This window comes from Sinohyriopsis cumingii, chromosome 4 (genome assembly GCF_028554795.1).
Source record: "Sinohyriopsis cumingii isolate HCF-2022 chromosome 4, ASM2855479v2, whole genome shotgun sequence".
NCBI classification, from domain to species: domain Eukaryota; kingdom Metazoa; phylum Mollusca; class Bivalvia; order Unionida; family Unionidae; genus Sinohyriopsis; species Sinohyriopsis cumingii.
This window is the reverse complement of record NC_142964.1, coordinates 125,459,311-125,486,173: the sequence shown is the minus strand read 5'-3', so window position 1 is coordinate 125,486,173 and position 26,863 is coordinate 125,459,311. Positions and strand designations below refer to the sequence as shown.

The 26,863-nt window shown below is 33.8% G+C and overlaps 1 protein-coding gene across 1 annotated transcript in view; it reads left to right on the top strand.

Moving 5' to 3' along the window:
* Positions 1-26,863, top strand: part of LOC149802047 (alpha-1-inhibitor 3-like) — a 216,046-nt gene that overhangs the window by 56,486 nt on the left and 132,697 nt on the right. The window contains exons 12-16 of the mRNA XM_089956451.1: positions 8,286-8,510; positions 14,175-14,304; positions 19,000-19,073; positions 21,306-21,438; positions 26,117-26,280. Of these exons, the coding sequence (XP_089812577.1) occupies positions 8,286-8,510; positions 14,175-14,304; positions 19,000-19,073; positions 21,306-21,438; positions 26,117-26,280 (726 nt within the window). The remainder of the gene's footprint in view (positions 1-8,285; positions 8,511-14,174; positions 14,305-18,999; positions 19,074-21,305; positions 21,439-26,116; positions 26,281-26,863) is intronic.

Genomic DNA, 26,863 nt, shown 5'->3' with positions numbered 1-26,863 from the left:
TAAGTTTGCAGCATGTGTACTGTGTAAGAGACATTTTGATAAACATCATGTGAAATCTCATAACATAATTTCAAGCCACTCTGCAGTTGTCAAACTCTGATTGTCCCCCTAGTTTCTATTAAGATAATCTTCAAAGAGGAAAATAATAGTTAATACTATGATTTTGATTACCATATATACTCACTTACAAGATGAGTCAAACTGGAAACTGCACAGACCCAGATCTGTCGTTGCATAATGTGCTGGCAGATCTGGGTCTCTGCAGTTTGTTAGGAGCAATCACTAGAACAAACAGCATAGACACTCAACTGCAGGCACATTATCTTATGGCAAATCAGAATCTTTGTTTAAAGTTTGGTTTGACTCATTAGTGAGTATATACTTTAGTATAATTTTATTTCTTTAATTAAATGCATGCCTCATATATTTTATGTAAAGAAAGCTAAATTAATTGGATCATTGAAATAGATGAATGACAAATTAATTAAATTATAATTTTCCTTTGTGTTTAAAACCTTAGTCATGATATATAGTGTATAAGTCAAACTTTTGAAGAAGTGAGTTATCACAGTTGTGTTTGGTTTGCCCCCGCTGAACTGAAAGTAGTTTCTTAAGGCTGCATTCAGGATCAGACACTTCTGACCCATCCATCCCTACCCCTATCAACAGGCTGCTTTTAGGATTATATATTTTTGACCCATCCATCCCCACCCCCTCTCCCAGGGCTGCATTCAGGATCAGAAACTTTTAACCCATCCATCTCCACCCCCTCTCTCAGGGCTGCATTCAGAATCAGAATATTTTGACCCATCCATCCTTACCCCTATCAACAGGCTGCTTTTAGGATTATATATTTTTGACCCATTCATCGCCACCCCCTCTCCCAGGGCTGCATTCAGGATCAGAAACTTTAGACCCACCCCCTCTGCCAGGACTGCTTTTAGGATTATGATGACTTTTGCTGTCATGTGCTGATAGTTTTAAAACAGAGGTAGGATGATTTTCTCCATCAGTGTAGATGGAATTCAGGTTGAAAGCTATGTTGATTTTTACATTTAGAGACTTTCAGGTTTGCCTTAGAGATCCCAAATGTTTCTTGTCGTCTACTTATCATTGAAAAACATGACATGTATTACTTGGTGTCGATTGAGATCAGGTTACCGATGTAATCACTGTATCATTTAGTGTAGAATGAGATCAGGTTACAAAGGGAACTGAAAAAAACTGACTGATGGGTGGCTGTATAGACAGATAGAAACAGGATTCTTACTAGAATTTCAAAAGTTGAAATCCCAAATAAAATTATTTTCTGTCCGAATTCTAAAATCATAGTTACCATTATTATTTAACTGTAGAGATGTAAGCTGAAATTTTACTGCTCAAAAGCAAACAATATATTGGTCCATTTCTTCTTCAAATACCTTATGCAGTCATAATACCTTAGGAAAACTACTACTTCCTTGCAAATACAGTCCTCCCAGGCCAAAATTTTGTAGCTATAAAGCTTAATCTTATCTGCCCACTTTGGTGGCAGTTTGATAGAGTGATCTCCCCTTGGTACCACAATTGGTTTTATATCCTGTGAATTCTATTGTTTTTGGCTCTGCTTGTGCCAAGTAACATGCTTTCTACAGACAGAGAGGCCTATGTAAGCATTTTGGAAGTTTTATACCGTCAAGCAAGTTTCATCTTCATAGGAAGTATACTCCAGTTATAAATTTCCAACTTTTCTGATCTTTCTTTCATCTGCAACAAAGTTTCAGACTTTTCATTGTTTTCACTTTGCCATCATAACACTGGCACTTTTGGTATGTCCCCTCACATTGCTATCATCATATTTAATAGGTGCATTTCTGGTGTTTTATATAGAAAACTCTAATTTCTGCTACATTTACATACATACAGGTAAGTTTTTTATATTATCTGTCTTAGCATCAACTTCTTAGTTATATATGTGACACTTTGCTGATTTTGTCTGTAAAGAACTCATTTTGCATTTCCTACAGGTAACATTGTCTTATGGTGGAAATCATAAGAATCAACCATTACTCTTCAGTGCTTTTTTATGTGCCAGTATGTTTTGCACTATAGAATACTCATTTATAGTTCTGTATTCTGTATAGTTTCTCCCACAGTTGTATAAATGCTGGTAATTTTTCTTTGTATTATTTAGTATAGTGTCCACTTCATAGATGCTATAAGTGACACTTCAGTGATTTGACCTGTATAGCATTCAACATTCCTTTTCTATATGTAACTTGTTACAAGAATTTATATTTTAGTGTCCATTTCATAAGTATTAATAGCAATGGCAATACTCTGCCTGTACAGCCTATGTGCACCCTTTTCACAGGTTATTGGCATAGTATGTACCTCTGCATTTACTCTCCAAAGTTTATAATACAGGACACATGCAGAGCTACACCTGTATATATTGTCTGCACTATTTCAGTCTTGCAGATTTAGATGATGGGTGAGTCCCAACCTTAAGAACTGGACATCTTAATGACATCCAGTTGGCCCTGTTTCTTCACAACCATACTTGGCCATTTACCTCTATTTGCAATGGGCCACAGCCACAAGCGATCATACAATATCATCCACCAGAAAATGAACATTGTCCAGTTTCATGACACGCTTATTAATGCTAGGTACTTTCTGTGTTTGATGTCCAGCTTAGTATTTCAGTACTCATGAACCCAGTTTTTACGGCAATCTAACCCATATAGTACCAACAGGCACTTCCTATGCAGTGTCCAGTCCAGTGTATACAGGCACTCTTTTGGATCAGTCTAACCTGCATAGTACTGCTAGGCACTTCCTATGAATGACATCCAGTTTATATAGGCATGTGCATGGATCAATCTGACCCTCATAGTAGTGTTGGGCACTTCCTGCATATAATATCCAGCTTGGTGCCTTAGTGTCCAAACTCTGTTGCTTCATTTGTCTTCAAGCCTTTGCCACCCAAAGGGAGCCTCTACTTAGTGACAGCTTGAAAGTAATGGGATATAACTTACGTGCTGCTAGTGTTGTGAGCCACTATTATTGACATTCATCTCCAGCTACATTACAGGTTGACCAAGAGACGTTGGCTTTGCTACCTTAACCTAAAAATGGTGAAAACCTGAAGTTATCTCCCCAAGACATTGGCTTTACTACCTTAACCCAAATATGATGAAAACTTGAAGTTATGTTCCCTTGTCATTATTAGATCTTACCATGATGTGTAAAGACTCAGCCTTACAGGCCTGGACTGAAGAAGTATTCCGCCTAATCCCATTGGAGTTCTGTCCTTCTCATTTCTCTACAACACCAGCCTGGCCTTCAATTCCAAGATCAGGTGATAATTAACTACAGAAGAATCTACCTTCATTTGCTTCCAGTCTGGTAGAGTTACTGACATTTTGGGCTGCTTACTTTGTCAGGTGCTAGAAGCCCCACACACCAGTTTTCCATGCCCAGCAGTTAAAGTATGATGTTGTGGCCATGGGCTCACTGTTGGATCTAGTATCTATGGTGATCTTTCAGTCACGTGATATGCATCTCATCTTCTCCAAACCCAAATATTACTGGATATACATGGGAGCCTTTTTATAGACTGGCCCACGTCATAAACAAAGTGTTTCAACACGCTCTGGCCAAGGCCATAACACCAACTTTAAACTTACAACTGGTGGAATGAGATGTGCTGTCTACCTCCACCTTTCTTAAGGACCATCATAAGGTCAAGCTATGCTTGCAGCCTTAGTCATCTAATCTTTTCTTTAATCAGGTTGATGTAAGCCTCAAACAAGCCACGAAGGATAATGATGGTTAAACAAAATCGTGACTTTTTACTTTTAGAATGCAAGTGATATGTTTCTTACTTGTTTGAACACTAAAGTAAACTCATTATGAAAATTTGAGTAATAAATACCATTTTTGGTACATTAAAATAAATTATCCAATATTAAATGTATAAAGTAAATGAACAAGATTTTACTCATTGTATTTTTACACCATTGCCATCCAGGCTATATTCTTTGTTTGGCACTAAAATGTTCCTTGTGGTGACAAACTTTTGTTCCATGAAAATCATTTTCATGTTTGACTGTGTTTGGCATACTAGAACAATGACAGTTCTGTGGAATTTTCCATACCAGATTTTGCCGTCATTTAACTATATTCTTAACTCATCATTTACTTGTGTCTTAGTTGATAGTTTTATCTTTCTCCTTATTAATGTTCTGGTCAAAATAATGATTCATTGAAATAAATGCTAAACTATTTTTATTTCTAAAAGTGTCAAAGTTCAGAAACTGAGTCAGCAATCCAACCTCGAAAATACGTTACTCAGTAATATTGACATTGGCTCTTGCAGTCTAATTCAGCTGACAGATGTAACAACCTTGAACTTTCCATGTTGGTTTTGATGATTTGCTTGAAGGGCATTAATGGAGACCAGAAATAAAACTTTTCCTTTTATGTACGTAATTCTTTACAAATTTTAATTAGACTGTAATGTTTGTAAATTAAATATCTTAGGTGGGTAGTGATTATATTAAAATGTGTAGAGGATAACAGTGTCACTTCCGTAAATTGCAGAGTTTTTCCGAGTTTTTATGAGACAATAGATCACGTGGTCCCATGATACAATACTAGCCAGTCCTCGAATACAAACAGAAACATGGCGAACAAGACAAACAGGAGAAGACCAGATTTGGGTTGCACATTAAGTTGAATTTGCTTCCAAGATATGCACATAACTAGATCTGTTGAATTGTGTGTTAACAATGTCTTTAAGATCTGACAGCAGAAAAGTACAACAGTAGGAAGGTGCTCGTAATTCATATTTTGGAATTTAAAAAAAAGCAATGTAATTTTAAAATAAATAATGTGATAAGGATGGTGCCGAATGTAAAAATTAAAAATTTATCACAATGCCATAAATTCATTTAAGAAGGATGAGTTTCAATCGTATAATATGTAAATGACATTGATTACCTACCCCCAACACACACACACACACACACACACATATACACACACATACACAACCTAAGGACTTAAATCTTGAAAATATACATCCAACACTGAAACACTGAGAGATAATACTGAATTCTGGGTGAAGAGACCAGAAAGGTGACCGACTTGTGTGTGAAACAATATCCATTACCGGCGAGGTGTAAAGGGCATTGAGAATGGTTTTCATTGGTCGTAACCTATGCATTTGTTTTTCACAACCAACCACCCACCCCCACCCCCACCACCAGCCTGCCCACAGATAAATCTGCAAAGCAGAAATCATAAGTAGTTAATTTGATCATTAAGATGCTTCCGTCTTAGGATTCAATTATAGTGTATTTTACATGCAGGCTACAGTTACAATCTAATAGCATATACATGTCTGGTATAAATAGTTTATGTGCTGTGTTGGTCAGTGCTCAAAGAAATGTTGTGGGTTTTTTTTGGCACATGGCCCGGGCTGGTGACTTAAATAAACTCACTAGCTCTGACTGAAATTCCACAAGCCAGGACAGTTCATACTTGTCAACTCTCAAGCCAGGAGTAATACCTCCCGATTTGGGGGATATTTCCACACCTACCTCCCGATCTCGGGATATCTCCCAGTGATTACATTATGTCTGTTAATTTTCATTTCTCAGAAAGAAAAAACAAGTCATACTTGAATAGATATAATGTATGCAATCCATAGATGTCATATTCTATTTTATCACTTGTGAATATTGAATTGATGAAATAAAGGGAAAAAAACACGACAGTTTTTTCTTCTTCAGTAAATAGAATGATAAGATTAAACATTATTCACATCAATTTTAAATTTTTTAAAACCACTACAACAGTAATGCAGATTTGAACTGTTAAAATGAGGTCCTAGGCATTGTAAGTTACAACAAAATATGGCATCTTCTGAGACGCTGTTCCGGACAAAAGCTGGTCCAATCAGAATGCTGCCTAAAAATGTTACTGTCATATGTCAAGAATTCCAATTTCACTTGTTGTATCAGAAATGCTTGTCCTTAAAGTTCTTTTTCTAGGTCGAGATTTTAGAATGTATCTCTTGAATTAAACAGTAGTAGTTGAAAGTTATATTTTCTATATTGAGGTTTTAGATTGTGTCGTTTGAATTACACGTCTGTGGTTGTAATTTCAATGTCATACGTTGAGAATTCCTAATTTACATATTGGTTCAAAAGCGCTGGTTGAAAATTCGATGTCAAATGTCGTGTTTTTTAGATTGTGTCTTCTGAATTACACAGCAGTTGTTGAAATGTTGATGTCATAAGTCAAGAGTTTCAATTTAATATGTTGAATCATACTGATTGTGCTGAAAGTTCCATTTCGTATGTTGGTTTTTCATATTATATCTGTTGAATTACACAACAGTGATTGGACATTTTATTGTGCTTGTTAGAATTGTTATTTTTATATGGTGAAATGATGTGTTAGTGTTAAAAGTAACATTACACAATGTCCACTTTAACAATTCAAAATGGGGGCCCCGAGTGGCCGTGTGGTCTAAAACGCTCACTGTTAAGGATCACTGCCGTCGCACCTCTGTCTGCATGGGTTCGAGTCTAGGATTCGACCAATGTGGGTATGCGAGAAAGGTGTATACAGGAAGAAATGGCACGTCCCATAAGTGCTCACACATTGGGGCAAGTGGGTGGGGTCAATAGTCGCCTCCCCCAATTTCTATTGTCAGCCAGTTAATGTGAATCTTTGATTTTATACATGACCTCTTTTCTTTTAATCACTAATATTTAAACTGCCTAAGGGATAGTTTTATATCAGTTCCAATCATTACAGATTACCATTTGTACATACTATATGTTACAGGCATAGACTGAGTTTTTTTTTAATGTTCATTTTTTTATAAAGAGTACTTAAAATTGTGTTTCTCAAAACACGACAGGCGTAGAATCTTAATTTCAGCAAAGCTTCCATTTGATTATAATCAGGTCTCAATTTCTCCTAGGACAGTGGTGTATTGATTTAGATTGTGCAATGTTAAGACATGTCTGATAACATCTTGAAAATACATTTACTCATTTCATGAGTGTGATCAAGTTTCCTAAGGCAAACAAATTTTGTTTTGACAAGCCCGACGGGCACCTCACTTTGAATACAGGATGAACCCGAACTAAAATCAGAAGGGCCCCGGGTGTCTGGTTATCAGATTTGTTAGCACTGCTGATGTAGATAAAACTGAATTGATTGTTGCATTTTGTGGTCACTTACTTGGCCTTCTGCCTATTTTCGTAACTCACACGTTTAACACTTTTCCCAGGATTTAAAATATTCAATGGTATGTCTGGAACAGCGCCATCTTTTAGTCTAGTCCTAGCATTGGCGTATCCTAGAGCTCCCATCTTTTCCGGATCCCTCTTGTAACAGTCCTTTAACAGTCCTTTGAGAAATGTAATGAGTACAGAGTGCTGTATGATGTTGCTTTGAAATCGACTTGCTTGTAATTATGTATCCATACTTTCTTTATGCCTATATCTTTTGAAAAAGAAAATAAAGGTTATCCAAAGGCTTTCTTAATGTGCTATTACACCTGTAAACAACGCAAAACGGCATTGTCTTTTACTCTGGCAACTCCCAGTTGGGGTGCTAGAGTCACAACTCTGACGTCACATCCTGAAAGTAATCGAATAGTTGCGGATGTTTTGCATACGGGGTCACGGAAATTCAACTCCTAGAAGATATGCCAGTATTTAAATATTGGCATTACGGTCGCAGATGATACTTCAGAATATGGTTTTCTTCTATAGTGCTTTTATTATTATTCTATATTTACAGTGGTTTCTGGTCTCTCTATCACAGTTTTAAGTTTTGTTGAAAATGGAGTGTGAACATAATGGCTGCAGGCCCCTTTAAGTTTCATTATCAGATTGATTTATAATATACTTTCAGTTTTTATTGCACCATAGTGTACAGCTACAGAGTCTCAAGATCTTCTCAAACAGTTAAACACATCTTTTTGTATGAGATTAAATCGAAAATTAGAATCTTTTGAGATTGTTAAATACTTTATTTACTTCAGTTACCAAATGGACTTTTACTGCATTTTGTGAAAACTGTATGTGTTCTCATTACTCCTATTCTGTGTTTTTATGTGTTCACACAGAAAATTATGCATATTATTATGTCTATTTCAGTGTCATGGAGAACAAAGTATATGGTTGCATGGAAACGTGGGTGGACATGACTGACCACAATATATTAGCAACATGCAGACATTTTAAAAATAGTAAGAATTAAATTTCTCATTTTAGGCCACAGCAGTTAATTACGAGAAAAAGAGTGACATAGGATATGAACCCTATTTGCGAACTATCGACACCCCAACTGGTTATAGAATCATCACCCAGTGGTTCTCACCTTCTCTCAGTTATATCTACATTCCCACTATCAAGGACAATGTTCCATGTGACTCCACTGTAGATCTAGATGTTATCTACTCCACTGATGGAAGCAGCACAAATATCTTCAACTTCGTGGTAAGTCTTTTGTGTGATAGAGAGAGATAATATTTTAAATTCACTTGTATTTATTGGGTACCCATTTTGGTAAAATTTGTGATAGCAATAAACTGTGATTTTAAATATTCATCTTAAAATGTTTTAATGCCATTTCTTGCAGAGCAACCTATCCTAATTTAAATTCCAACAAAATTTAATTGTATGTAGAACATTAAAAAAACCCATAAAAATCGAATTGTTCATGGTTAGTTTCAAACAGGAATGACTAGAATAATAGAAGTAGAATATAGTCTGGAGAGAGAGATTTTGGCCAAAGTCACTATAAGAAGAGAGAGACAGAAAGAGTGAAAGTAACCTGATAATATAACTGTTTATGCCAATAATATTTATTTTTTGACATAAAGGTATTTTTTAAAAAAATTTTGCTTGCAGCTAAGTCTAAACAATAACCCCTTGGCATCACTGATTAAACTTAAAACAAGCAAAATATCATTGACTTAGAACATCTTATTCATAGATACCCTTTTCTTAACATGTAATATGTACTAAAATTACTTTAATATGTAAAATGTACAGTAGATATCCTTCTCTTAACATGTAATATGTAAAGTAGATACTATGTAATATGTACAGTAGATGACCTTCTAATATGTAATATGTACAGTAGATACCCTTCTAACATGTAATATGTACAGTAGATACCCTTCTAGCATGTAATATATACAGTAGATACCCTTCTAGCATGTAATATGTACCAAAGATACCCTTCTCACATGAAATATGTACAGTAGATACCTTCTCTTAACATATAATATAATATGTACTGTAGATACCCTTCTAGCATGTAATATGTACTGCATATACCCTTCTCTTAACATATAAAATGTACTGTAGATACCCTTCTCTTAACATGTAATACATACAGTACATACACTTCTAATATGTAATATGTACTGTAGATAACATTCTCTTAACATGTAATATGTACTAAAGTTACATTAATATCTAATATGTACAGTAGATACCCTTCTAGCATGTAAAAGGTACAGTAGATACCCTTCTAACATGTAATATGTACATTCAGATACTCTTCTAGCATGTAACATGTACTGTATATACCCTTCTCTTAACATATAATATATTCTGTAGACACCCTTCTAATATGTAATATGTACTGTTGGTACCCTTATCTTGACATGTAATATGTACTGTATATACCCAGCTCTTAACATGTAATATGTACTGTAGATACCCTTCTCTTAACATATAATATGTACAGTCGATAACCTTCTCTTAACATATAATATGTACTGCAGATACCTTTCTAATGTGTAATATGTACTGTAGAAACCCTTCTCTTAACAGATAATATGTACAGCAGATACCCTTCTCTTAACTTATAACATGTACTGTATATACCATTCTCTTAACATGTAACATGTACTGTAGATACCCTTCTCTTAACATGTAATTAATATGTACTGTAGATACCCTTCTAACATAGAATATGTATTGTAGATAGTCCTTTGCTTAACATATAATATGTACAGTAGGTACAGTAGATACATTTCTCTTAACTTATAACATGTACTGTAGATACCCTTCTCTTAACTTATAACATGTACTGTAGATACCCTTCTCTTAACATTAATATGTACTGTAGATAATATTCTCTTAACATGTAATATGTACCGTAGATACCCATCTGTTAACATATAATATGTACTGTAGATACCCTTCTCTTAACATATAATATGTACTGTAGATACCTTTCTCTTAGCGTATAACATGTACAGTAGAATCCCTTTTCTTAACATGTAATATGTACCGTAGATCCCCTTCTCTTAACATATAAAATGTACTGTAGGTACCCTTATTTTAACATCTAATATGTACCGTAGATCCCCTTCTCTTAACATATAAAATGTACTGTAGGTACCCTTATTTTAACATCTAATATGTACTGTAGATACCCTTCTCTAAACATTTAATATGTACTGTAGATACCCTTCTCTTAACATGTAAGTTCTATGTACTGTAGATACACTTCTAACATCTAATATGTACTGTTGATACCCTTCTCTTAACATGTAATATGTACCGTAGATACTCTTCTCTTAACATATAATATGTACTGTTATTACCCTTCTCTTAACATATAATATGTACAGTAGATAACTTTCTCTTAACTTATAACATGTACAGTAGAATCCCTTCTCTTAACATGTAATATGTACTGTAGATCCCCCTCTCTTAACATATAATATGTATTGTAGATACCCTTCTCTTGATATGTAATTAATATGTACTGTAGATACCATTTTAATATGTAATATTATGTAATATTAACTGTAGATACCCTTCTCTTAACATATAATATGTACTGTATGTACCCATCTAACATGTAATATATGTACTGTAGATAACCTTTTCTTAACATATTAATATGTAATGTAGATACCCTTCTCTTAACAAGTAATATGTACTGTAGATACCCATTCAACATCTAAAAATGTACTGTGGATACCCTTCCATTAGCATGTAATATGTACCATAGATGCCCTTCTCTTAACTTATAATATGTACTGTAGATACCCTTCTCTTAACAGGTAATTAATATGTACTCTAGATACCCTTCTAACATGTAATATGTACAGTAGATACCCCTCTCTTAACATGTAAGTTATATGTACTGTAGATACCCTTCTAACATCTAATATGTACAGTAGAATCCCTTCTCTTAACATGTAATATATACAGTAGATACCCTTCTCCTAATATATAATATGCACTGTAGATACCCTTCTTTTAATATGTAAATAATATGTACTGTAGATACCCTTCTAATATGTAATATTATTATGTAATATTAATTGTAGATACCCTTTTCTTAACATATAATATGTACTGTACATACCCTTCTAACATGTAATATGTACTGTAGATACCCTTCTCTTAAAACAATAATATGTACCAGTAATATAGATACCCTTGTCTTTACATGTAATTATTATGTTCTGCAGATGGCCTTCTCTTAACATAATAATATGTACTGTAGATACCCTACTAATATGTAATTTGTACTGGAGAAACCCTTCTAACATGTAATACTTACTCTAGATACCCTTCTCGTAACATGTAATATGTACTGTAGATACCCTTCTAACATGTAATAGGTAATGTAGATACCATTCTCTTAACATGGCATATGTACTGTAGATACCCTTCTCTTAAGATGTAATATATACTGTAGATACCCTTCTAACATCTAATATGTACTGTAGATACCCTTCTCTTAACATGTAATTAATATACAGTACAGTAGATACCCTTCTAACATGTATTATGTTCAGAAGATACCCTTCTAACATCTAATATGTACAGTAGATACCCTTCTAACATATAATATGTACAGTAGATACCCTTCTAACATGTAATATGTACAGTAGATAACCTTCTAACATGTATTATGTTCAGAAGATACCCTTCTAACATGTAATATGTACAGTTTATACGCTTCTTTTAACATATAATATGTACTGTAGATACCCTTCTAACATGTAATATATGCTGTATATACCATTCTCTTAACATATAAAGTGTACTGTAGATACCCTTCTCTTAACATATAATATATACAGTAGATACCTTTCTAATATGCAATATGTACTGTAGATAACCTTCTCTTAACATGTAATATGTACTAACGTTACATTAATATGTAATATGTACAGTAGAAACCCTTCTAACATGTAAAAGGTACAGTAGATACCATCTAACCTGTAATATGTACAGCAGAAACTCTTCTAGCATGTGATATGTATAGTAGATACCCTTCTCTTAGCATATAATATGTATTGTAGATACCCTTCTATCATGTAATATGTACTGTATATACCCTTCTATCATGTAACATGTACTGTATATACCCTTCTCTTAACATATAATATATACTGTAGATACCCTTCTATCATGTAATATGTACTGTATATACCCTTCTATCATGTAACATGTACTGTAGATACCCTTCTATCATGTAACATGTACTGTATATACCCTTCTATCATGTAACATGTACTGTAGATACCCTTCTATCATGTAACATGTACTGTATATACCCTTCTCTTAACATATAATATATACTGTAGATACCCTGCTCTTTACATTTAATACATATTGTATATACCCTTCCAATATATAATATGTACAGTAGATACCCTTCTAACATGTAATATGTACTCTAGATACTCTTCTCTTAACATATAATATGTACAGTAGATTCCCTTCTCTTAACATGTAAATAATATGTCCAGTTGATACCCTTCTCTTAACGTGTAATTAATATGTACTGTAGATATCCTTCTAATATGTAATATTATTATGTAATATTAACTGTAGATGCCCTTTTACCATGTAATATGTAACGCAGATACCCTTCTCTTAACATGTAATATGTACAGTAGATAACCTTCTAACTTGTAATATGTACTGACGATAGCCTTCTCTTAACATGTAATATGTACTGTAGCTACCCTTCTAACATTTAATATGTACTGTAGATACCCTTCTCTTAACATGTAATTTGTACTGTAGAAACCCTTCTAGCATGTAATATGTACGGTAGATACCCATTCTAACATGTAATATGTACTGTAGATACCCTTCTCTTAACATGTAATATGTACTGTAGCTACCCTTCTAACATCTCATATGTACTGTAGATACCCTTCTCTTAACATTTAATTAATATGTCCTGTAGATACCCGTCTTACATGTAATATATACTGTAGAAACCCTTCTATGATGTTATATGTACTGTATGTACCCTTCTCTTAACATCTAATATGTCCAGTTGATACCGTTCTCTTAACATGTAATTAATATGTACTATAGATACCTTTCTAATATGTAATATTAATATGTAATATTAACTGTAGATATCCTTCTCTTAACATATCGTATGTACTGTAAATACACTTCTCTTAACATAATAATATGTCCTGTAGATGCCTTTCTCTTAATATGTAATATATACTGTAGGTGCCATTGTAACATGTAATATGTACTGTAGATACCCATCTAACATGTCATATGTACAGTAGATACCCTTCTAACATGTAATATATACTGTAGATACCCTTCTAACATGTAATATATACTGTAGATACCGTTTTAAGATATAATATATACTGTAGATACCCTTCTCTTAACTTATAACATGTCCTGCAGATACCCCTCTCTTAACATATAACATGTACTGTAGATAACCTTCTAACTTGTAATATGTACTGTAGATACCCTTCTCTTAACATATAACATGTGCTGTAGATATCCTTCTCTTAACATTTAATATGTACAGTATATACCCTTCTAACATGTAATATATACTGTAGATACCCTTCTCTTAACATGTAATATGTAATGTAGATACGCTTCTCTTAACTTATAACATGTACTGCAGATACCCTTCTCTTAACATATAACATGTACTGTAGATACCGTTCTAATATGTAATATGTACAGTATATACCCTTCTAACATGTAATATGTACAGGAGATACCCTTCTAACATGTAATATGTACTGTATATACCCTTGTCTTAACATCTAATATGTACTGTAGATACCCATTTCTTAACATATAATATGTTGCTTAGATGTGAATACAGTTGCTCTTTTGCAGGTGAAATTTGGTGATGATGTAGCTTACATAGTGAAAAAAGAGGTGACATTTGATGGAGTTGATGTGAATCTTGACAGGCTAAAGGCCAACCCTGCAGAAGAGCTGGAATTCCATAGGAAGGTGACAGAAGGTTAGCATCCTCTGTTTTAAACTGTTTCGCCAGAAGTAAGTCAGCTAAAGTAATCATTAGGAATGTGTTTTTAATAGCAGATTTTCTGCCCTGCCAGAAGAGCCTAGGTGAGACTAATAGAATCTCTGTTGGGGTTTGGACCGAGACAATGAAATCCCGGTCAAGGAGTTATATTATTTGGCAAAAAATGTAACCCCATGACTGGGAATTCCTTGTCTTGGCACAAGCACTTATGTAGATTATTTTTCTCGCCCATTCTTTTTCGAACGAAAGTAAAATAACCCTGTACACTTGTAATTTAGATAGCAGATTCAATCCACATAATTTGTTGGGTACTCTTATTACATCTCACTCTACATCAAGGTCATCAGGTTTTGTACTTTTTTATGAAAATCTAAATAATTATCTAAGTAGACTCTAGTTATATATATGCCACTCTTAGAGAAGGAAGAAGAAATGAAGAAGAAAGTTATAGTTGTTATATGTAGGAAGTATACAGTGAGCTTCTTGTGCCACATGCTATTGTTTTTCCAAATACAGAACATAAAGACTAATATGTTAATGAGGGCAATGGGTTGACCTGTTGACCCTAATTACACAAGTTCTGTATATGAGAAAATAGAAACATAAAACATTTGTTATTATTGCTGTATTTTCACATTTAATCAATGATGTCATATGAAACTAAAAATAAGGAATTTATATCTTTTACACAGTTAAATTTTAACTTCCATGTTCTAATTTGGAAAACATTTTATTATGGTAGGCAATGATACAATCCTCTTCAGTACAATATACCTATTGGGTACAGTTCTAACAAAGTGTAGTGACATGTGAAAATTTCTAATTAATTATTTTCTTGAAAAGTTATATTTTCTGTCCTGGAAATATATCAGGCGTTGCTATCACTAGTGCAGTGATATGCTACTTTTAAATTATTTTGTGGAATAGCATGTGGACTGATGAATGAACCACTCAGATCGGTAAGTGTCATTTCTGGTTTTTGCTGGCTTTGCAGTAGCTCTTGAGAGAGTGATTTGTGCGGCCAGTGATGTGTATTGCCTATGCGTATGGAGCTCTATCAAGCAGCTCGACTTTCTTGCATGTGTGTTTGTGTGTGTGTGTGTCAGAAAATGGAAATTTATTTTTATTATTTATCTGTTGTTGTTGGATTTTATCACAGCTCTGTCAGGCACAACATAAGACAAAAGTGGTTCCTAGCATATGGATGCCATGACTAAGATGACTGGCCTCAGATAACCAGACTGAGATAGGAAAAGTATGGTTAGCAAAACAGATAGATTTTTATGTCACATGGAGAGATATTGGTATTAACTTTGGCTCACATGTGAATTATAGGCAATACATGGGGATCACTTTCTGACAGTGTCATTGGGGTAAGTATCAATGTGATGTTTTTTGCATTTATCCAACACTGTGTGTGTATCATCAAACTTGATTGGTGTTTTGTATTTATCCAACACTGTGTGTGTATCATCAAACTTGATTGGTGTTTTGCATTTATCCAACACGGTGTGTATATCTTCAAACTTGATTGGTGTTTTGCATTTATCCAGCACCCTGTGTGTATCATCAAACTAGATTGGTGTTTTGCATTTATCCAACACTGTGTGTGTATCATCAAAATTGATTGGTGTTTTGCATTTATCCAACACCGTGTGTGTATCATCAAACTTGATTGGTGTTTTGCATTTATCCAACACTGTGTGTGTATCATCAAACTTGATTGGTGTTTTGCATTTATCCAACACCGTGTGTGTATCATCAAACTTTATTGGTGTTTTGCATTTATCCAACACTGTGTGTGTATCATCAAACTTGATTGTTTTTTTGCATTTATCCAACACTGTGTGTGTATCATCAAACTTGATTGGTGTTTTGCATTTATCCAACACTGTGTCTCTGTCATCAGATTGTATTGATGTTTTGCATTTATCCAACACTGTGTGTGTATCATCAAACTTGATTGGTGTTTTGCATTTATCCAACAATGTGTGTGTATCATCAAACTTGATTGGTGTTTTGCATTTATCCAACACTGTGTGTGTATCATCAAACTTGATTGGTGTTTTGCATTTATCCAACACTGTGTGTGTATCATCAAACTTGATTGGTGTTTTGCATTTATCCAACACCGTGTGTGTATCATCAAATTTGATTGGTGTTTTGCATTTATCCAACACTGTGTGTGTATCATCAACTTGATTGGTGTTTTGCATTTATCCAACACCGTGTGTGTATCATCAAACTTGATTGGTGTTTTGCATTTATCCAACACTGTGTGTGTATCATCAAACTTGATTGGTGTTTTGCATTTATCCAACACTGTGTCTGTGTCATCAGATTGTATTGGTGTTTTGCATTTATCCTACACTGTGTGTGTATCATCAAACTTGATTGGTGTTTTGCATTTATCCAACACTGTGTGTGTATCATCAAACTTTATTGGTGTTTTGCATTTACCCAGCACCCTGTGTGTATCATCAAATTTGATTGGTGTTTTGCATTTATTTAACACCGTGTGTGAATCATAAAACTTGATTGGTGTTTTGCATTTATCCAACACTGTGTGCGTATCATCAAACTTGATTGGTGTTTTGCAATTATCCAACACTGTGTGTGTATCATCATACTTGATTGGTGTTTTGCATTTATCCAACACTGTGTGTGTATCATTAAACTTGATTGGTGTTTTGCATTTATTCAACACTGTGTGTGTATCATCAAACTTGATTGGTGTTTTGCATTTATCCAATACTCTATGTGTGTCATCAAACTTGATTGGTGTTTTGTATTTATCCAACAATGTGTGTGTATCATCAAACTTAATTGGTGTTTTTGCATTTATCCTACACTGTGTGTGTATCATCAAACTTGATTGGTGTTTTGCATTTATCCAACAATGTGTGTGTATCATCAAATTTGATTGGTGTTTTGCATTTATCCAACACTGTGTATGTATCATCAAACTTGATTGGTGTTTTGCATTTATCCAACACTGTGCGTGTATCATCAAACTTGATTGGTGTTTTGCATTTATCCAATACTCTATGTGTGTCATCAAACTTGATTGGTGTTTTGTATTTATCCAACAATGTGTATCATCAAACTTGATTGGTGTTTTGCATTTATCCTACACTGTGTGTATCATCAAACTTGATTGGTGTTTTGCATTTATCCAACACTGTGTGTGTATCATCAAACTTGATTGGTGTTTTGCATTTATCCAACTCTGTGTGTGTATCATTACTTGATTGGTGTGCTTATTTTGGAGGATACTTCTCACCACGTGACCAATTTTTCACATTCCATTGATTAAGTTTTTACATTCAGCTTCCTTGTTACAGTTGTATTTAGTCATGAAGCTCAGTTGGTCTACTCATCTTTGAGGGTACTACTGATGAGGTCAAATAAAAAAGTATGTGTGGACTGACTCAGTTTTTTCCTGGTGATGCTTGATTTATGCTTTGAAGAAAAAACTTGTAAAAATATCAGGAGAAAAAGAAGGTAAATGATGTAAATGATGCTTATTTTCTACTTTATAGTTCATTTAAATCCATCTAGACTCAAAAATTTTAAAAAAATTAGTCTGTACTGACCACACATTTTTTTAAATTTTGGTCTCAAATGCAAAGTAGGTTACAGAGATTGAATTTTTTGTTTTGCTCCAGTGCTTATGTTTCTGTATTAATCACAATGTCTCTGACACAGTTGAAAGTAGTCATGAAACTTTATGGGAATATTCATCTTGGAGGATACTGCTTACAATGTACAGAAAGTAGGCCACAGTAATTTATTTTTGCATCCTATAGTGGCTTGGTGTAAGCCATTATAGAATAAGTAAGACACTATGTTCTTGTCCGATGAAAGTTTTCTATTTTAAATTTTGTACATTGGACTAAGTGTTAAGTGTGTTTTCACTAATGGTGAATGAGGCAAATATTTCATTGGAATTCATGTTTCTATATGCTGCTGCAAAATTTATCGTGTCAACATGATAGAATGTACATTGTTGCCAATATGTCATAAAACAGTGAGGCTTTTAAATGAAGAATAATTAAATGTGATTTACATGGTTGTAATGAAAAGTTAATTGTAAAAATACTTACTTTATTTGCATATAGTTCTGAGTTCTGTCATAAAATTTGTTTTCAGATATCTACATGAAGGCTTTCATTATTTTGGATGCAGCAACATGCATACACATTATGTCTGAAACCTCATGGCATGAATTAATGTTATTCTGCCTATAATTAGAGTCCAACCATTTAATTTTCCGGTTGAGCCTGTGATTTTTTGGAGAAAAAATTGTGACCTCCCCCAGGTAGCTTGAAAAAATAATTTTGCTTGGACTTTTAGAAAAAAAGAACTGATTTTATTCCATTATTTTTTTTAACAAATTGTCTTTAGTTTGAAAAATACAAATATTCAAAAGAAAATCATAGGATGCCACCCTCTCACCTGAAAATTAAATGGTTGTACCCATAGCTGGAGGAAATTATTTAAACGTAAGGGTCAACATAAGTAAACAAAAGAAAAATATCAGACTGGACTTTTAGTCATTCTTAAAATAGATGTATACTTTCATAATTATGTTCTTTCCTCTTGTTTGCTTTGATTATTTAAGGATTTTAATTTGCAGCAGAATATTGGTATTTATATTTCTGTGTGCAGTCACGGAGCCTCCTCTGATACAAAATCCTGAGCCAGAGCCAGTGCCTGTTATTGAGGAGGAAATTGTCCCTGAGGTAGGATCAAACAATGGATCAAATAGACAATACATATTAGCAAGTGACAAATCCCCAAACTCCATATATCTGTCACTAGCTGTCAGTCATTTGTTTGCCTGAAATTACAATGGACTGCTAGTCAGTCTTGTCCAGGGCAATGTGTACTGTCATCTTTTAACTTGTATGACTAAGAATAGGCAATCATAATGGTTAGACACCTTGTCAGTTTAAACTATATAGTGTGTATAAATTCAGCTTGTATGAATGTCATTAATTTTGATTTAATATGTGTGAAGTTTTCACAATCTATTGACAATGTATCTTAAAAAAGTTATAATATTTGTATATGTTGGTATGCTATATATGTTGAGGCACCATGAATTAATATTTAAAATAACTTTGTGTGCACTGTATGTTCTGGGACAGATCTTTGTTTCCGAGTTGTAAATTTTGATCAGAATATTGATTCTTAGCTTTTAAAATGATTAATTAGGGTCTCATTTTTAGTATTTAAAAATGAAACATTCAGAACTTGGGTGTTCATAAATGCATTCAAATTTTATTAAAAATAGTCAAATAAAAAATGGTCCGTGGTTTTTGCACCTTTCTTCTGAACTGCAAACGTTTGAAGAACAAAATTTAAGAAATCTAGATGCAATATTGGAAACTATAGAAGTCTGAAGTATGTACAAAATACTTTAAACTTGAATATAAACTTGCCATTATTTCCATCAATAAATGCATTTAGACTATGGTATGCATCTGTTTTATTATTGTATTCTTTACATGATACATGTATTTACATTCATTTGGATTTTAATAATTTAAAATATTAAATATTACTTGCAGAAGTGTGAAGAGTCTGTCAATGTTGTTTTCACTTGGGTGTTTATTAGTAGGTATATTGCTTCTATATTCACCCAAATATGAACAACTTGTATTTGTATTAATATTTTGTTTTGTCTAAAAAAAAAGAATCATAATTGACCCCTTGCCAGTTAGGGATAGACACTGTTAGCTATAAAAAAAATCATAATTGACCCATGCCAGTTAGGGATAGACACTGTTAGCTATAAAAAAAACAACAATGATAATTGACCCTATGCCTGTTAGGGATAGACACTGTTAGCTATTGTTTAAAAAAATCATAATTGACCCCATGCCTGTTATGAATAGACACTGTTAGCTATAATAAAAAAAAAACAATGATGATTGACCCCATGCCTGTTAGGGATAGACACTGTTAGCTATAAAATAATTCTAATGATAATTGACCCCATTCCTGTTAGAGATAGACACTGTTAGTTATAAAAAAAAATCAATCATAATTGACCCCATGCCTGTTATGGATGGACACTGTTAGCTATAAAAAAAAAATAATCATAACTGACCCTATGCCTGTTAGGGATAGACACTGTTAAGCTATATAAAAAAAACATTGATAATTGACCCCATGCCTGTCAGGGATAGAGAATGTTAGCTATAAAAAAACGTTGATAATTGACCACATACCTGTTAGGGATAGACACTGTTAGCTATAAAAATCCAATGATAATTGACCCCATGCCTGGTAGGGATATACACTGTTAGCTATAAATTAAAAACCAATCATAATTGACCCCATGCCTGTTATCATAGACTCTGTTAGCTATATAAAAACACCAATGATAATTGACCCCATTCCTGTTAGGGATAGACACTGTTAGCTACAAAAAAAAACAATGATAATTGACCCCATGCCTGTTAGGGATAGACACTGTTAGTATAAGAAGACCCAATCATAATTGACCCCATGCCTGTTAGGGTTAGACACTGTTAGCTATTAGAAAAAACATTGATAATTGACCACATACCTGTTAGGGATAGACACTGTTAGCTATAAAACCCAGTGATAATTGACCACATACCTGTTAGGGATAGACACTGTTAGCTATATAAAAACAATGATAATTGACCCCATGCCTGTTAGGGATAGACACTGTTAGCTATAAAAAAAATAATGATAATTGACACCATGCCTGGGATAGACACTGTTAGCTATAAAAAAAAAACATTGGTAATTGACCCCATGCCTGTTAGGGATAGACACTGTTAGTATAAGAAGACCCAATCATAATTGACACCATGCCTGGGATAGACACTGTTAGCTATAAAAAAAAAACATTGGTAATTGACCCCATGCCTATTAGGGATAGACATTGCTAGCTATAAAAAAAAAAAAACATTCAGGATGAACTTCATTTGTTTTAGGTGTACACTCCACTGGTAGGTGGTGGTGATGATGCTGCTGAGGTACAGGAGGAATTAACTGTTCCAGAGGTGTTAAATCCCCTTGAGCTGGATAATACCACTGAAGGAGGAAAGAATCTAAAGAAAAGATCAAGTAAGGCACAACTTATGCTAAATCTATGTATCACAATTCTTGCAACAGCAATAGTTGGCTGTAACTAAGGTACTGTCATTAACCTTAAAATCATTTTACAGGAAGGCTATAACTATAGTTCATCATTAGCCTAATAAATTTATAAAGTATACGGATAAAATGTCTGTGTTTGATTTTCACCACCCAGAATTTTGGATGTATATTTTCATTGTTTTTGCATTTGTACTCACCTAAGGTCATACAGCATTTATGATTTGGGTTGCAACTTGTTTTTGCATTGGATATACATCTTGTTGCTACATTTGGTCGTTCTAGAGTTCCTTGCATTTGGTGGTATCATATGCTTTAACATTTAGAAGCACATATTGTTTTTACATAATAGTGAAACAGACTGATTTACATTTGGTGGTAAATATTGCTCTTGCATTTGGTGTAAAATTGTTTTTACATTTGGTGTTACAAATTGTTTTTACATTTGGTGTTACTAATTGTTTCTACATTTGGTGACAAAATATGTATAAAAAGAAAAAGAAAAAAGGAGAAGAACATAATATATTTTACACTTGCTAATTAGATACTTACAGATAAATTAAAAATTAAATAATTTGAGATCTAAATGATATTGAAAAATCTTATTTATTTTATCATATCATTATAAATTATACATTACAAAATAATACAACTGTTTATCTATATTTTTCATAAATTTCTGCAGTAGCTGTAGTTTTAAATAGAGATATCACTATCTTTATTATCCAGTTTTATGTATTTGTATGTAGCTAAATGTCATTTATCCATGCTATATAAGCATTTTGCATGTGAATTATGGATTTAAGATTATAACGAAAACATATGAAAATGATTTTAAGCTGTGATAGAACTTTGTGAATACAGCTAGTCTTGATTGCAGTGAAACTTCGTGCATATTATGCTATTACAGTTTGATCCACATAATATGTTGTTGGTGTTGTATTTCACAAAGAACAAAGCTCTATTCACTGACAATAGCGTTTAGTCAAGTGTTTTATATTCAGCATTCCAGTGAGCCATTGTCCTTTTTCAAGCCAGGCTCTATTTGATATATTACATAATAATATTTGGGCAGCTAAGCTTACCAGATCGTAAATTATTAATTTGGTTAAACAAATGTTCTGTCATCTTGGCCATTTCTTCTAAATAACATGTAAAAATTCAGACAGTTAACTTAAGTCTTTAGGAAATGATAATTATTAATTTTAGTTTATACATAGCTTAGTGATCTTCATTCATTGTAATTACATGTTGCCAGTTTTAAAATAGGTTTTGTCATACTAATAACCGTGAAGGGAAGTATTAATAATATTAAAGGCTGATATGATGATGTAAAGTTAGAATTGTCTTGTAATAATCAAACGCATATGGGTGTTGAATAGGTACCTTGAAATTAGGAGGTAGACAGGGACTCGTGCAAGAACCTATTATTAGCCCTTTAACTTGCTGTATATGTGGGGATAGTTAGATGAACACATTAGTGTGCAGCATCACAACCCTTCCTATTGGTCATCATTGGCAGCTATATTCAATTTAGAGCCAGCCAAAGTACAATGGTATGCACATAGTATCATGTGATCAATCACTTTCTCTGACATATTAAAGTCACAGACAATGAGTTTGGAGTCTCTGCATCCATCAGTATTTTATGGTTTGTGCTGGCCTACAAACCACTCTCAGACAACATCAGTTGGTGCCTTATAGTGAGTTTTGCCATTATGTTTTTATATTTTTTTTTAATTATTGTTCCTCAGTGAGCTGCCATGAGCTAAGGTTATTTTTCCCCAGTTGGATACTATTAGTTGAAATTTCACTATTTACCAAAAGCGGTTTACATGGTTATCAGAGACATGAGTGAGGACTAAAGGAGTAGACTAGCATGGTTATCACAGATGTGAGCGAGGACTAAAGGAGTAGACTAACATGGTTATCACACATGTGAGTGAGGACTAAAGGAGTAGACTAGCATGGTTATCACAGATGTGAGTGAGGACTAATGGAGTAGACTAGCATGGTTATCACAGATGTGAGTGAGGACTAATGGAGTAGACTAGCATGGTTATCACAGATGTGAGTGAGGACTAAAGGAGTAGACTAACATGGTTATCACAGATGTGAGTGAGGACTAATGGAGTAGACTAACATGGTTATCACAGATTGAGCAAGGACTAAAGGAGTAGACTAACATGATTATCACAGATTTGAGTGAGGAGCAAAGGAGGAGTCTAACATGGTTATTGCTGATTTGGTGATTCATCAATTGATTGTTATTGCTGTGAGTGAGGACTAAACGAGTAGACTAACATGATTATCACAGATTTGAGTGAGGAGCAAAGGAGGAGTCTAACATGGTTATTGCTGATTTGGTGATTCATCAATTGATTGTTATTGCTGTGAGTGAGAGCAAAAGGAGGAGATTAACATGGTTATTGCACAAAGTGTGAAGCCATGAGGTCATTGGACAAAGTATGATGCCATTATGTCCTTTGACAAAGTGTGTAGCCATGAGGTCATTGGACAAAGTGTTTGGCCATTAGGTCATTGGATAAAGTGTGTAGCCACAAGGTCAGTTGTCAGAGTATGTAGCCATTAGGTCATTGGATAAAGTGTAAAGCCACAAGGTCAGTCGTCAAAGTGTGTAGCCATTAGGTCATTGGACAAAGTGTGAAGCCATTAGGTCAGTTGACAAAGTGTGTAGTCATGAGGTCAGTTGACAAAGTCTGTAGCCTTTAGGTCATTGGAATAAGCATGTAGTGATGAGGTCAGTTGACAAAGTTGTCAGTAAGTCAGTTGACAAAGTATCTAGTCAATGGGTCAGTCGAGAAACTAGTCACCAGGTCAGTTTACAAACTCTTACCAATAGGTCATTTGAAAACTTTCTGGTCATTAGGTCAGTTTTCAAATAATCTATCTATAAATATGTTGATGCAGTCACACTTGACTATTAATAAGTGGTTGGTTTGTGGTCAGGAATTAAAGAAGGCAGGTAGGAAAAGGACAGACAGAAGAGTAATGATAGGAAATGCAGATGTAAAGAAAGAGCCACTGTACATTTTGATCTCTTCATGATCACAGCATTCTGTAGCAGCTGTGAGATAGATGAATTTCAACTGGCATAGCCCTGAGAATCACTGTGTTTTACATGTAGCTGACTAGTTCATTAAAATGTGATTTTTTGGAAAGCTCTTGCTTGTGAGATCACCAAATCAGGAGCTTCTGCAAGCATTGATGTTAATTTGTTCCAAGTCTCTGTTTTACATGGGAAGTAGCTGAACTTGAAACAATTTGTTGATGCTAACTTCAATTTGAACTTCTTCCTGTGGTTTGCCCTAGTTTGGATATATGCTAGGGTCGAGCACTTTTCCACAAGTATGTCCACTAGGCTGTTCACTATCTTGTACAACATGGTCAGCTGGATCTTGGTTCACCTGGATTCAAGTGATTCCCACTGGAGATTATTCGCTATTGCACTAGAATGAAGTTGCAATCCTTTTTTGGACTTACCAGTGATTCTTCATAGATGGATAGTAAAAAATGGTGCTCAATTAAGTAGAGATTTTATTAAATATACATGTACGGGACATGGTAGACTCTATGTAAGCTGCTTTTCTCAATTGTCACTATGTTTTCATATGACCCTGTAAAATAAAATTATTGTTTTTGTTTCTTTATTTAATATAAACTAATAGATCAATTTCAATTTTAGGAATTTAATCATTTGTTTCAGCTTTTGTTTACCATTTCTTTTGGGAAAGCTATTATTTACTATCACTCTTGTGAAATAGTTTTTCTATTTGTAATTGAATGATTTACTTCTTGTGGACATTTGGTTTTAAACAGTTTATATTTGATAACATTTCCCATTTCTGAACTTTTGTAAATTGTTTTAATCTAGTATTTATATTACCAGCTCTTTTTATCATACCCAGATGATGAACAAAATGTGAGTTTTCTATTTTTAGAAGTTTGCATTTTATTTACCAGTGTACTAAACATAGTACAATTATCAGCAAGTAAAGGTATTGCAAAAGAGTGTCATTGCAAAAGAGTGTCAGCAAATAAGGGTATTGCAAAAGAATTAAATTGTCAGCATATAAAGGTATTTCAAGTGAGTACAGTTGTCAGCAAATAATGGTATTGCAAATGGGCACAGTTATCACAAATAAATGTATTGCAAAAGAGTGAAATTGTCAGCAATTAATATTATTGCAAAAGAGTGAAATTACCAGCATATAAGATGACAAATTGTCAGCAGATAATGGTACCAATGGAAATTAAGTTAACATGCAGTGAGCTTTTCAGTGCTTTGGAAAATTAATTAATTTTTAAAAATCATATGAAACTCGTACCAAAGAAATGTCATATCAATTTCCTTATTGTACACACTGAATCCAAGGCACCCATCTTTTATCACTGTGGTGTTTCTGGGGACAGTTTTAACTCTAACAAATGTACAAAAGAGGATCATTTTCATCCATTTTTGTTTATGTTTATATATATATATATATATATATATATATATATATATATATATATATATATATATATATATATATATATCAGGGATGTGTTGTATTAAGTAAATGAGCTAAATTTGAATTGACAATGAAATGTTATGATATTCTTTAATTCCATGATACATTTTCAGGTGGTGAGGCAAGCGAGTCAAAGAAGAAAGGCCACTTCAGGATGCCAATTCCCATCAAGACGTCAGTGTCAGAGGTCACAGTATTAGTATATTACATTAGACAAGACAAAGAAGTTGTTGCCACCTCTCTAAAAATATCAGTGGAAAGCTGCTTTAAGAACAAGGTACACTGGCTTGCTACTTTTTTCCATTCATATATAGAAGCACTAAATAGAAATATAAAATTGTAAACTCCATGAAAATATGTAGAAATCCATTATTCTGTGTCTACCTCCCTCCACCTAGTAAAAAAAGCAAAACTGAATCATACTTTTTGGAGCAGTTTCTTAACCATTTTGAGTATGGAAATTCGATAGGTGGTAGATCTGTGAAGCTAAGAAGAGAAATTTCACAAATATAATTCATGCAGCAAAATCAGCCTTCTACCTTACTAAGATCACTGAATCTTCCAGCTGTCAGTAGTTCTTTCACATTGCAAACAAGCTAATGGGAAGGAATAAATGTACATCACTTCCAACGACCTCCAGTTGACCTTCCGGACCTGTTTGCAAATTTCTTCCATGACAGAGTAAAATCCATTAAGCTTGACAACACAGTTTTAGTTGTTGTCATCACCATACAGTTGTGATACAGAATATCAGTGGCAACCTTTAAAAGGATTTGAACCTATCTCTATGGATTTTATACATACAATTGTGTTGAAACGTTGCCCAAATTCATGTGAACTCAATGCAATTATGACATCAC